This window comes from Anomalospiza imberbis, chromosome 4 (genome assembly GCF_031753505.1).
Source record: "Anomalospiza imberbis isolate Cuckoo-Finch-1a 21T00152 chromosome 4, ASM3175350v1, whole genome shotgun sequence".
Taxonomy (NCBI): Eukaryota; Metazoa; Chordata; class Aves; order Passeriformes; family Viduidae; genus Anomalospiza; species Anomalospiza imberbis.
The window spans coordinates 39,538,828-39,552,166 of NC_089684.1; the positions used below are offsets into that span (position 1 = coordinate 39,538,828).

At 46.2% G+C, this 13,339-nt stretch overlaps 2 protein-coding genes across 3 annotated transcripts; one reads left to right on the forward strand and one right to left on the reverse strand.

Moving 5' to 3' along the window:
- The first annotated feature begins 363 nt into the window (after positions 1-363).
- Positions 364-7,820, forward strand: CCNA2 (cyclin A2). Its single transcript, XM_068187956.1, has 8 exons — positions 364-519; positions 624-858; positions 1,681-1,796; positions 2,128-2,351; positions 2,876-3,080; positions 3,831-3,944; positions 4,221-4,354; positions 4,746-7,820. Exons 1-8 carry the CDS (start codon positions 379-381, stop codon positions 4,795-4,797), a joined length of 1,221 nt encoding a protein of 406 aa, XP_068044057.1. The 5' UTR covers positions 364-378; the 3' UTR covers positions 4,798-7,820.
- Positions 7,821-8,007: 187 nt separating this feature from the next.
- On the reverse strand, positions 8,008-12,804 carry EXOSC9 (exosome component 9). Of its 2 annotated transcripts, none has more exons than XM_068187954.1 (12): positions 12,703-12,804; positions 12,453-12,547; positions 11,750-11,869; positions 11,561-11,663; positions 11,008-11,145; positions 10,825-10,907; positions 10,543-10,675; positions 9,991-10,079; positions 9,663-9,809; positions 9,155-9,345; positions 8,776-8,854; positions 8,008-8,265 (listed from the first exon to the last, which is right to left on the reverse strand). In XM_068187954.1, exons 1-12 carry the CDS (start codon positions 12,766-12,768, stop codon positions 8,184-8,186), a joined length of 1,326 nt encoding a protein of 441 aa, XP_068044055.1. In that variant the 5' UTR covers positions 12,769-12,804; the 3' UTR covers positions 8,008-8,183. The 2 variants fall into 2 exon arrangements, with proteins under 2 accessions (XP_068044055.1, XP_068044056.1); XM_068187955.1 differs by having other exon boundaries at positions 8,213-8,548.
- Positions 12,805-13,339: the final 535 nt, after the last annotated feature.

A 13,339-nucleotide genomic window follows, 5' to 3' on the forward strand; every position in this document is an offset into this window, starting at 1 on the left:
CCCCATCTCCCGGGACACGTTCACGAGCCCTGCTGGGCAAGCTCCAGCTCGTTTCCCACACACGTTTCCCGGCGGGAACGCCCGAGGCTCTTCTCTCCCTCCCTTGGGCGGGCGCGGAGCCTGGTGTCCCCGGCAGCCGCGTTCCCTCCCCGAGGCCCCCCCGCCTTCCGCGTCCGCCCGTGTCTGTCTGTCTGTCCCTCTGTCCGCCCCATCCGGCGCGGCCGTGACGCCACGCGTGCCCATTGGGCGGTTCAAGAGTCGCGGGCTACTTGAACGGCGCGGGCGGCTCCAGGCGCGCCCGTCCCCGGCCCCGCCGCTCCGGCCTCGCCGTCGCCCCGCCGTCCCCTCCGCCGTGCTCCCCCCGCTCCTGCTGCGGCCATGCTGGCGGAGCAAGACAACCAGGAGAACGTGCCCCCGCCGGCGGCCGGCAAAGCCGCGGCGCCGCCGCCCGCCGCCGGCACCCGCGTGGCGCTGGGGCTGCTGCGGGGAGCGCAGCAGCGCGCCGGGATCCCGCTGCAGGTGAGGGGCGAGCGGCGGGAGCGGGGGGATGTGGAAGGGGCAGCGCCGCTTCGGCGCGGCGGGAGCTGTCAGGGGCCCGGCGCTGACTGCCGCTCTCCCCACAGGCGGCGCGGGGCGGCCGCGAGGGCCATGGAGCGGCGGCGGGGCTGCAGCAGCATCAACATCAGCCTTTCTCCATCCATGTGGATGAGCCCGATGGGGAGCAGGAGCCGCGGCGGCAGCGGGGCGTCCCGGCGGGGCAGAAGGAGGAGGCGGCGCTGGGCCTTCGTGCGGCCGTGTGTACCCTGGGCGAGCGGCGGCCCCTGGCTCCCCTGGGCAACGCCATGGAACTGAGCTTCGGTACGTGACACCCCGGCCCCGGTGTGCCATGCAGGCCGCGTCCCACCTGCTCCCCACTCAGGGCCCTGCCCCCGGGAAGCGCGGAGCAGCTCACCCAGGGAACGGTTTCCAGAGCCAGCTGGAGGGCTGTGGCTTGGGACGCGGGCTGGTTTGGTTCCTTTGAGCCTGCCACCAGGATGCAACAGCTCTTCCAGGCAGCTGAGCCTCTGCGTTCTTATCCCCTGCTTTTTTAGGCCGTTTTATACTGTATTACTTTAGCTATCAGTACCTCATGAGAGAAGCCAGATTACAGACAAAATCAACCCATAAAGCCTCGCCCTTTGCTACCATTACAGAGTTAGAAGAGGATTTTACCCAGGCGGATCCTAAGATGTAAAAGGGTTTTTTGCCAGTTAGTGATGCAAGTGTTTTGAGCTCTTACCAGTATGTGAAAATGGGAACTGCCAGATCCATCTTCTGTAGCACATGTCTGAATATCTGGGGGCTGATTTTCCTGTGATCCACTTCTGCAGGCTACAAAAAGCTCTGGTGCCCCTGCCCTGTTTTAAACCACAATCTAAGCCTACAGGATCTGCATCTATGTTACAAGGTAACAGAGGGTGCACTGAGTACTACATAGTTGCAAGAAAGTTTCCAATCTCATTATTCTTAGCAGGAAGATGAGAAAGAGGAAGGGGAAGCTTCCCTGTTGCTGTAACATTTCACTTAAGTAGAGCCTCCCCAGCTCCCGGTCCAGCTGAGTGAGCCTGCACAAGGTTCCCTGTGCTATGAGGAAATGATATGATGGTGCCCATTTTAACATGACTGTTATCCTCTGGTTAGATTCTCCAAGTATTATGGATATTTCAATAACCTCAGAAACAGAAGAGAAAGCACCAAATGTTAATAACGTGCCAGACTATATCAGCGAAATCCATACGTACCTGAGGGAAATGGAGGTGAGCTGCTGTCCCCTTTCTTATTTACAAACAGCCCACGGGGGAAGAGTTTGGGGTGGAGAAATGTATCTGAACATGAGTTACCAAGACAGTGACTAAATTAGAGCTTGCTAGAAAGGGAGAAATAAGAGCACGGGACTGGTTTATTGTGATAAAGTTTATTGTGCCATGCACAAGCTGGAAAGCAAGATTACAGAAATAGAACTTACTGATCCTAAATTCACCAGTGTTTACTTCTGATTTGTTAAACTGTGATAAGCAGAGTTTAAACAGTTGCTTCCCTAGCAGCACGTGCTCCAGCCTCAACTTTATCTGTCATCTATACCTACAGGTGAAGTGCAAGCCCAAAATAGGTTACATGAAGAAGCAACCTGATATCACAAACAACATGCGGGCTATTCTTGTGGACTGGCTGGTGGAAGTTGGAGAAGAATACAAATTACAGAATGAAACCCTGCACTTAGCTGTAAATTACATTGATAGGTTTCTTTCTTCCATGTCTGTTTTGAGAGGAAAACTTCAGCTTGTGGGTACTGCAGCTATGCTGCTCGCATCGTAAGTGAAATTGCTTCATTTCAAGTTCCACCTGCTGGTTTCATACCGATGAAAATCTTGTGGCTGTTCTGTTGCCTAGAGCGGGACTGACTTGGGAGGGCTTCACATTAGGATAAAAATCGGGAGTTATCCACTTAAAAGCTTGGCAGTTATCTTTGAAGTTTGCCCCTAAAGTGAGGGTCCGTTATTTCCAGCTGCAGCAGCCAGCATCTAAAACAGTATTTGAGGGAATATACATAAGGTATGTGAAAAGCAAGTTATGCTTGCCCCAGTTACTAGTTTAGTGAGTTATTCTGGAGTTTCAATGACTCCAAGTACTAAATTCCTTAGTCCTAAATTATCATGCTGTTCTAGCTCTCTAATTTCAAATCCTGGCGATTCAAGAGCTACTGAACCAACTGCAGCAAACTTGCTTGGCACCAGTGCCCAGCTCCTTGCCAAGTCAGAATATAAATTAGCATTTCATTAAATGCTGGTGGTTTTCTAGGACTCGGTTATTTACTCATAAACGTTTCTCCTCACAGAAAATTTGAAGAGATCTACCCTCCTGAAGTAGCCGAGTTTGTGTACATCACAGATGACACCTACACCAAGAAGCAGGTCCTAAGGATGGAGCACTTAATTCTGAAGGTTTTGTCATTTGACTTGGCGGCTCCAACAATCAACCAGTTCCTCACCCAGTACTTCCTACACCAGCAGACAGATGCTAAAGTGGAGAGCCTGTCAATGGTAAGTAGGAATTCCTATCTCAGCTCATGTAATTAGAGAGTTTTATTGCAGATGCTTATTGCACATATATATATATGTATAACATATATACACCTTATGAATTGTGCTCCTCCAGAAGTGGTGCCCCACTGCTTGAAACTAACACTCCTATTGGCACTTTCTGTCTGGGATACTCCATTCTTATCAGAGGCTAGCACTTGGCCTGGCTCAAGCATGCACACTTACTCAGAGCAGGCAGAGATTAATGAACTTGAAATTGAGGCTTGTTGCACTGCTAGATAGATGTTTCCCTCTCTTATCTACAGCTGCCACACCTACCCCCAACACACTTTGGCAAAAAAGGACTTTTGGTTTGGTTTTGTCATCAGCCAGCAGCAACCTCTAAATCCAGAGGCTAATTTCTAGAGCAGAGCACAGATAATATTTCAGCTGAAGTTATAGTAAATCCCAGCTGTATGGTAGGTACCAGAGGTCCTAAACACAAGCCTTTGTCTCATTGTGCAAAGGTCAGACCCAGCTACAGGCTTCTCTCTAGTTCTTATATGATTGTAAATGTAAAATGTGCTGGGAAAGCATGTGTTGGGAGTGCTGTTTGACAGTAGCTAGCAGGAGGTGCTTAAAGAGAAAATAAGTAGAAACTGATAAAAGGTGTCCTTCTAACTGATGGCAGGATTGGAAGCTCAAGTTAGGGTTCTAAAGCATCTGTTAACTTTTGGAAGCAGGTGATTCTCTTTTTCATTTCCCTTGCAGTACCTGGGAGAGCTGAGTCTAATTGATGCTGATCCTTACCTGAAATACTTGCCATCAGTTATTGCTGCTGCAGCATTTCATCTGGCAGATTACACACTCACTGGACAAACCTGGGTATGTAGAACTCCAGCATGAGCCTTCACAGGCCTCTGTGTGTGTTCAGTGTATTTGTACACAGTTCTGAGTGCTGGGCCTGGGCTGCAGGAATTGCAGCCCTTCTGTGCTCCTAGGCTGTTAATTAGGGATTGCTCCCTGTGGCATTTGAAAAATGGGATGGTGGGGGTGAGGTAAATATGGTTAAAAAGGAAGCTAAAAACTACACCACTGGTGATCAGCATAAGTGAACAGCAACATTCAAATGTCCCTCTCCCTTTCTTTTTTTTCCCTCAGCCTGAATCCCTGTGCAAAGTAACTGGCTACACTCTTGAAGACATCAAGCCTTGCCTCATAGACCTACACAACACCTACCTCAAAGCAGCCCAGCACACACAACAGTCCATAAGGGAAAAGTACAAGAGTACCAAGTGAGTATCTGTGGAGGTGTTAAGGTCTGAGTTGTCCAAGCATGTAACTGCCTGGCAGGGTGTGGGTGTGGGATGCATCTTTTGAGTTTTCAGGCCGATTCAACTAACAAAATTCATCTCTTCAGTGAGAGGGTGACAACACTCCCTGAGGTTTTTACATGGTGTTCTGTTGCTGCCTGAACTGTCAGGTAGAAACTGGAGGAATTTTCTAGGCATTCCTACAGTTGGTGATAACTAATGCTCCTAAAAATCTGTGTGGGGCATGGCAGCCAACAAGCCCCAGAATGCTTCCTGCCTGGTAGGAAATTATGCTTTGCTGCAGTTATGCTGCTCTTTGTGGCAAAGAGCACTTGAGCAAGATGACATGCTGCCTCTTTTGTTTCCTCTCTAGGTACCATGGAGTATCGCTCATTGACCCACCAGACACACTAAACTTATTGTAATAATCAAGAGACTGATCTTTTTAAGAGATGTATATTACCAGGAAATAATGTACAGTTTTAAACATGGTTCAGGATTTTAGATATGATCACTCAGAATATGAATTCAGGCTTTGACTTCAATTGTGAAGTTTAGTTTCATGTGGTTTTAATGTAAATCTTTTGTACATGCAATCTTTTTAAGAGTTTTAGCTGTGTTTTTATCAAAATGTGCTCTTCGGGCACAGAATTAACCATGCCGGCTACATGAAATCTGAGACTGCTTATCTAATTATAGACTAAATGTTAATATTAGCAGTGCATTATTATAGTAGGGCTTTTTCTCCTTCTGGGTAAGAAAGATTTGGTCTCCACAGAGTATTGGTGGCATTTTATACTGTCTAGTTTAAACTGAGACTTAGCATAGATCCAAAACATTGCCTTAATGGCTACAAAACTGGAAAACACTCTATGGCCATGAGGAGAACTCCTTGCTGGAACCAACTCATGAGGCTCTTTAGGACATGCCCCAGTTGCTGTATAATACAGTGCCAGATTTCATCAGGGGAAAGGCTGAAAGCTCTGCTGCAGGGACTGCACAGTTAAAACCCCTGCACCAGCTCATACCTCGCACTTCCACTATGCAGAAAATGGTCTTGCTGTCAGTATTTTCTGGTCCAAGTGTAAAACTGATACTAATCTAAACCCATGGAGTTCCCACTGATGTGTTGGCTGTCTCAAAAGTCCATTGATGCCTACTGAGAAAATCAGTCCCCATTCTTCTTGCCTTGTACCTCTTGAGGGGTGGTGGAGGGATTAAAGTGCAGTGGGTGAACAGCTGCTCTATGGCCTCAAGAGCCGGGAGTGTCATCTGACATGGATGGGCTGCATGCAGAGCAGCAGGAATTCTGTACACCTCTCACGCTTGGGAGGAGCTCCTCTCTGGCACACAGCAAAAATGTGCCATGTTTTTCCTTAGCTCTGGAACTGTTACATGAGCAAACTGGCATTCAATCAGCATTAGATCAAGTGGATGTTTACCCTCAGCCTGTGTAAATGGAGTGATGCTGCCCTGTACTGCTGCTGTTTGCATGTAAAGCAGCGAGTGCACAGAAGTGGGCTGAATTGAGCCATTTTCAGGTTGGCTAATAAACAGCTTTTGTATCTGATGTTAGTGGTCTTGCCAATAGCTTAAAATCACTGAGGGGTAGTGCTGTCATCTTAAACTGGCATTAATTTCTAAAGCCTTTTGGTATGGGCTGCCCTGTGAAACCCGTGCCTCTTTGACTTGAAGATGAGTCGGCGCTGTCTCTGGTTATCTGGGCACCCAGCAGTATAAACTCCTCCTCACAGCTGTTATGGTGTGGGCTGTTTGAAATAATTTTTTTTTAAATAGTCATCTCTGTCAGGCTGAGCCCAGAAGTTAATGAGAAGTAGCTCTGTGTCTCACCTCAGCAACCACAAAGTTCCTACTCTGCCCCCACCCTTTTGTTCCTGCCTGAGCCTTCCCTGAACCACCTCAACTAGAAAACCAATGGAGTCGAGTGGTGGTCAAAATTCTGGTTGAAGTAAGCAGCAAGAGTGGCCTTTTTGGCCAATCTGATCTTCTTAGGATGCACTTGGACTTTTATGCACATTCTAATGGTTAATGAAGAACCGCTTTTCATTGGCCATCAGCCTTTATTTAGATTAATTTCAGTGGGCTGCTACAGAAATGCTAAAATGAATTTGGGACAGCCTGTGCAGCGTATCATGTCTAGTGCTTGGGGTTGGAAGCACTTTAACCTTGCAGGAGAGAGAGTTTATATTGGGAGGAATGTTTTTCACTGTTTGTGACCTTGGAAGGGTAACTGGCAATGCTGAATGGTAGCAATTACTTGAAAGTAACAGACACTCTTCCTGGGAAACTGGGTTCTGCCTTCCCCTTTCATTTCTGTACTGTATTCCAAGACCACTGCGAAATATCAACGTTGGAGGGGTAATTTAAAGGAAGCTTATGAAGTATTTTCTCCAGAAAAGGAGCAAGTAGCAGTACTTTAGGTGAAAAGACTTCAGTGGGTTTTAGTATTAATTTAGTGCTTAATCGAAGAGCTGTGCTCAAGTTTCAATGAAATTTGCTCCCTTACTGTTCCCATAGCAGAGAAAAATTCTTCCCTGCACCCTGAGCTTTACCTTCACCATTATCAACATGACTTCCTCTGCAGCCTAACAAAAAATCTCCAGTCAGGGGCTGGCATCTCTGCCCAGCATGATAATGTTCCTCCTTCCTCAGGGCAGCTCTTGCTTCAGCTATTAAGTGCTATCTTTTTCCACCTTCTCATTTTCTAAAGTTAATATGGGAAAATTCCAGCTTTTGCTTCTAAGCCTTGAACAAAATATCCCAGGTTGCACTGTACTACTGTTAGGCCTATCCAGGTCAACTTCTAATCCACTCCACCTAAAGGCTCTAAGGAATATAGGGATGTTATGTGTGAAGAAGGGAGAAACAGCAGTGCAAAAAATACTGTTCTTTTTTCTGAAGAAGTTTACAGTCTTGTGGTACTACAAAACTAAGAAGGAACTGCATCTTCACCCATTTTTGTACTCAGGACAGTGACTTTGGGTTGGAAGAACTGACACTAAGAAAATGCACTGGTTTAGCTCCTGGAGAAGAGGTTTTGTATGTTGGTCCCTTCCTGAAAGAGCACAACTTGAATCATGCTTTGCCTGGCTGGGAGCAATGTTATATGCATATAGTTTGGGTTTTTTCACATTAAGTTCTTAACCTGACTTGGGGAATGTAAAATCTGCAGCAGTAACTTCTCTCCTGTTCATAGTTCATGTAACACTGAGGTCACCTGTAAAATAGTCCTGCTTCACTCTGTAAATATGTGTGTGTTTCCAGGGTCACTTGTTTGTAAACAAAGTGCCCAGATCAGGTATATTGCAATCCTCCTTGTCTCTTTGTTTTGCCTGATCCTAAAATCAGAGCACAACTCTGCCTATAGTTCAAGAAGCAATCCTGTCTTTCGCATGTAATATTTAATTAAACTTTTAAAGAAACTCCACTGCTGAAGTTCTGTGCTAGTTTGTGAAGTCCATGCATTTCTGGTGATTTTCACACAAAGCGGTTTGAGTACAAGGTAAGATGTGGAGTAACAGGGGCAAGAAGGTTTTAATCACAGCACATTGATTTTCCCCCGTGAAGAAAGCTCAACTAGCTGTTTTTGCTGCAGCTGAATGCCAAACCTAGGATTTCAGTTACAGGCACCATTTTTTTATTTAAATCTGTGTATAATTGTTTAACATATACGTAAAAGCAGAACCAGATATTGGGAGGGGAGGAAATAAAATTATCTACAAAAATAAGCTCAGTAATAATACACCAAAATCCATATTATACAGCATTCCTGCAGGAGGGGATGATGGCTTTAACGAGAAGTTCTCTTCTTTCTTCTCCTTTTGTTAAATGCTTTCTTACTTGGATTTTCTTGTTTGGAGCTGGTCTGTGTTCTGTCAGCAAACAACAGTTGTATCAGAAACATACTGAACGGTTTTTCAAAATAACACAGGCTGATTAGCCATAACTTGGCAGCTACCCACCATGCCTGGGGCCAAGCTATAAGTTAATCTTTTGAAAGTGCACTAACAACAAGGGTTTCCATGGATACAGCAGCAAATCTCACTTCTTGGAGGTAAAACTCAACATCAGCTCTAGTGCAGCACACAGAATGTCTGCAGCAGCTGTAAGGACCCACTGAGATCCAATTGTATGCTCTCACTCCCTCTGGAAGGACTAAAATGAGTCAAATGGCCAAAACCATCTCAGCCAGCTGCAGGCCAGCCAGGCTCTGACCCATCAGGACAGAAGAGATTTAGCCTAGATTTAAACTTCCTTGCTCTCAGCTATATCTGTATTCCCTTTGATCAATTGAAACCTTTCTTGGCCTTGCCAAGATCCTGTCCTTCCAGGAAGTACTCCTTACAAACTTTTTTCCCCTCCTAATTCCACTTGCTGGTTACCTTGTTTTCTGTGGTAGTTCCTGTGGTTCCAGAATGACAACTTCTTCCTCCTCACTGTCAGACAGTACAATGGGTTCATCTAAAAAACACACAAACCCCACGAACCCCAAACTACTGGTCAGTTTTGTACAAACAACCCCTGTAAAAAATAACCACAGCATTTTTAAAGAAACACCCAGAGTGGCTACTGATTCATTTGGAGCCCTCCCTATACTACAGAAATCAAGATTTGAAAAGAACTGACTGAGTCAAGTGGAATTAGCAAATGTGCAAAATGGTTACAATGGTTCTTTCTTCCTTCAGACCGTTCACATTTTAATTATGAACTGTTAATAAAGTGATATAATGAGATCTGATATTAAGAAAAACAAATACTTACCACTCTTAGTTTCCCTCAGTGTACTTGTATCCTCAGTCTCCACTTTCTCACACTCAAAAGCAGCTGCCTCACTTTCACCGTCTTCTTCCTCTGCTTCTTCCTTCTCAGATTCTTCAAGGTCTCCCCAGGAGCTCTCTATTCCTTCCCCAATCTGGGCTGTCCCAGGAGTGTGCAATACTGGATTGGCAAAACTGCAGGAGTTAAAGAAAAACCTTGGTGTTTGCTGGTAAAATTCTTTGTATTCTGAGAGCAAACTAGGTGGTTTATAAGCTGGGGAGAACAGCCCTGAAGGGGAGTTCAGAGTGCCACTTCTCCAGTCACTGTAATAATCACAGCTCTGATCTCACCTCTGCACTTTAGGCAAGGAATTAAAAGCAGACTGAACCAAGACCAGGATGATGATGATGATGATATTTCCTCTCAAGGTTATATGCCTACCTAAGCTATGAGGAATATCAGATGTGTGTTTAGGCTGGTTTTCCCCTGAGTAATACCCTGGAAAAGATACACTTCTGAAGGAGGGTCAGCTTTAGCAATGATTTCTCCAGCCTGTTCTTCCACGTCATTGGTGTCCACAGCAGCACTCTCCATTTTGAAGGCAGTGATCCTTTGGTTGGGGATGGATTCTGCGAAGCCGAACTTCCCGCCTTCTTTCCTGGTCATTCAGCAACAGACATTATTTCAGGATAAACAAAAATTGCTTCTCTTTTCAAGTTCAAATATACAAATGCTTGCTATTTAAAACAAATACAAGTGAAGAAAATTTGCTGATTGACATTAGTTTTTTACTACATTTCTTAAAAACCTCCATTTCCATCCCTTCCCAAAACACTCACCTGGCTTTCTGGTCGTTTTCCAAGGCTTTCTGAATTAGTTCTGTTATTTCTGTGACCTTAACAGCTGTTATTTTACTGCATCTCAGAATCTGTTTGTTACACATACAAAAACATCTTACAACCAGGAAATCAAGAAGTTTTTAACTGGAACTATAGAGCAACATAATAATCACAAACATTTAAATCACAGGAATTTCAAACACTTAAAATATGGCACCTTAGCATGAGGGACTGGATTCACTGAGACATGCAAAAAGTTAAGAGCCTCCAGGATGCAACTGGAAATAATCTGCAGGTTTTTTTCAGCCAGATCACAGGGAAAATAAAAAGATGCATATCTGACCAAAAGCTATGCATTTTCTACATCCCTTCAACAGCATGGTACACAGTACTATGCTCTTCCACTAAGAGAAAAAATACATAATGTTTTCCAATAAAATCAGACAGTTAATTGGTTTCTCAGCTTCCAAATGTCATGGATATTTATACACATCAAGACTACAGCACAGGAGTCAGTCTACTACAGAAGGACTGGTCAGAGCAAAGGTTTACCTGATCCTGCAGCAGCATGACCACTCCACTGGACTGGATGGTACAAATTTCATGGTGTTTATTCATGGCAATGACAAGGAGCCCATCCATCACCCGCTCCTCACGTTCAGTTGGATCCACCAATAAATAGGTCCTAGAATAAAGGTTTGAAATATGAGGTAACGGTAGAAATTTGAGGCATCTTACTACCTTAAACACAATTAAACAAAGCAGTTGGTTTGCATATTAATAACTACGGGTATACAAGGTTTATACCCCGTACATAAGACCGCAAAATCTTACCCTTGATGGAAGAAGGCAAAACTGACACAAATTGGCATGTGGTGGATACTCAAGGGGACAGGATCACGTTCCTCAGGAGTGTACTTTGAAAGGAATTGGTCCAGAATACAGTTATTTATGAAACTCGTTTGATTTTAAAATGACAAAAAAATTCAGGAAATTTAAAACAAAAACCCAACTTACCACAGTTACTTCCTCTCCTTGCACAGACACATCTGGCCTGCGAAAATGACACAGAGCTACAATCCCTGCTATGCTGGCAGCATCGGTGATGTTGCCATCATGGTTTAACAGGTGCATGTCCAGCCGAATTTGCCAAACCTGACAAAAATACAAAAAATATAAAACTGCTTGATTCTACAGGAGCTGACTTTTTTTTCGAAACTAGTTCCTATTTTTGAAACAGTAAAAGAACCAGTATATTTTCCTTAGGTCTTTGATTAAGAAGATTAAGAGATCTTGGTCTATTTCAAGATACCCACTGTGACAGATTTAATTATGACAAAATATGCAGCACTTCAGCACAATTTAAACAACATTCCATAGGGTCCCAGCTACTTCAGAAAGCCTGTGCAGACATGCATACTTAAAAATACCTCTCAAATCAGATGCATGGATCTTTACATTAACCTAAAATCAGTACTTCTACTATCCAACACAAGACAGAGACCAACTTAAAATTGGACTACATGTATTTTTTAGTTTAAACCCATCAGAAATTAAGAAGTTTTCCTACCTTTTCACCAGCAACAATGCAGAGAGATTCCGTTTCAATACATTTGGAATCTCTGAGGCATCGCTCCAGTAGTCTGTTCAGTGACACCAGTAACTCGGATTGTCTGTTGGAACAAAATTGACCCAAAGTCAATATGATTACAGTGGCTTTTATGCCATCCCTGTTTAGTCCTTTTAAGACATTCATTACCTGCCAGGCTCCAGCCCAGGTGCAGCCATGGGTGAGAGCTCCAGATTAAAGAAGAGCACACCTTCTGTGGGCCGACTGGGCTTAGGGGCAACGAGTTCACACGAGACCTGTGCCAGAACCCTGCCAAGGCAAATAAAGCACCAAGTCACAGAAAGTACCAGGGAAAATCTAGAAAAAAAATACATACTTGGGGGGAAAAAGCACGTGGTTAGGGTTTAGTTTGTAATCCTCACTCCTGACAGTTTCTTGTTCAACGCCTGTCATACGTATTTAAAATTTGGTCAGCAACTGAAGGAGCCAAATGTTAAGAACTAGAACATACTCCTGTCTTTTAGACTGAAAATTGACTCGAACACATGAGGAACTGTAATGACATATTTATGCAAGTGCGTTCATTTTACTTTTACACAGGCAAAAAAGGGTCGTTTAATTTGGGGAAGAATGCAAAATGCGAGACCACTGAATTAACAAATGAAAACTTGGGAACAATTTTGCATTTTATAAATTATTTTTAACTACAATCATCACGGAAACGCCATCCCTTTCCCGCTTCCTTCCTTTCCATCTTCTCCTCTTTGCTCCTACCCCAGAAATACTACGACTTTAAGGCTTGAAAGGTTCGAATCTGTTCACAGAGATCTCTGCAGGCATGGGAGCCTCGGGCTCTTTAACCCGGGGCCCGCGGCCGAGCCCCCGCGCACACCTGGTCTTGCCCAGCTCCACCATGCAGCAGCCGCGGTCGGCGCCGAAGGAGACGCGGATGTTCCGGTAGTCGTAGCATTGCCTCCCGTCCAGGCGCTGCGGGAATACACGGACACACACATGGAGAGGGTCAGCGCGCCATGCCCGGCATGCGACGGGACCGCGGGGGCGGGGGGCGGATCCCGGGGACGGCCAAGGGGATCGGGAAAGGGATCGGGAAAGAGGCAGGGAGGGGGATACTGGCGCCGCACCTTCTTCTCCTGGATGGCGCGCAGGAGGAAGCGCCGCTCGCAGTTGGAGAGCGGCGTCGCCTTCATGGCCGCGCCGTGAGCGGGCAGCGAGCGCGGGGGACGGCGGGGGCGGCGGGGGGGAGAGGAGGGAGCGCGCGCGCGTCATCGCCGCGCGCCGCGCGTGCCCAGCCCGCACGCGCCGCGTTACCGCCCTCGCGCGCGTCGCCTCAGGGCGGGCACGGCGCTGAGAATCTCGTAGCCGGGCGCGAGCACGCTCTGCTTGGAGAAACTTTTCCTGCTATCCAAGCTAAACCTGCCCCGACTCAGCTTCATGCTGCTTCCTCGAGTCCTGTCCCTGGTCACCAGAGTGCAGAGATCGGCATCTGCCCCTCCGCTCCCCCTCCTGAGGATGCTGAGATCTCCCCTCAGTCTCTGCCAGCTGAGCACACCAAGTGCCCTCAGCCGCCCCTCACACGGCTTCCCCTCCAGGCCCTTCAGCATCCTCGTGCTCTCCAACAGCTCCATGTCTTTGCCATATTGCGTTGCCCAAAACTGCACACAGCACCCTAGGAGAAGGCGCACCCGTGCAGGGTGTGCACCTCAGGCTGAGGGGGCATGTAAGGGGCAGAGGCAGCGAGAGCTGATCCCGGAGTGCCGG

What these genes read in the sequence shown, in the direction of transcription:
- CCNA2 (XM_068187956.1), top strand. Translation starts at nt 379, where the DNA reads ATGCTGGCGGAGCAAGACAACCAGGAGAACGTGCCCCCGCCGGCGGCC. An exon ending in CGCCATGGAACTGAGCTTCG is followed by an intron (nt 859 to 1,680) that starts GTACGTGACACC and finishes TCCTCTGGTTAG; the next exon opens with ATTCTCCAAGTATTATGGAT. An exon ending in GCAGCTATGCTGCTCGCATC is followed by an intron (nt 2,352 to 2,875) that starts GTAAGTGAAATT and finishes TTCTCCTCACAG; the next exon opens with AAAATTTGAAGAGATCTACC.
- EXOSC9 (XM_068187954.1), bottom strand. Translation starts at nt 12,768, where the DNA reads ATGAAGGCGACGCCGCTCTCCAACTGCGAGCGGCGCTTCCTCCTGCGC. An exon ending in CCTGGGCTGGAGCCTGGCAG is followed by an intron (nt 11,664 to 11,749) that starts GTAATGAATGTC and finishes TTGTTCCAACAG; the next exon opens with ACAATCCGAGTTACTGGTGT. An exon ending in ACTGAGGGAAACTAAGAGTG is followed by an intron (nt 8,855 to 9,154) that starts GTAAGTATTTGT and finishes TGTGTTTTTTAG; the next exon opens with ATGAACCCATTGTACTGTCT.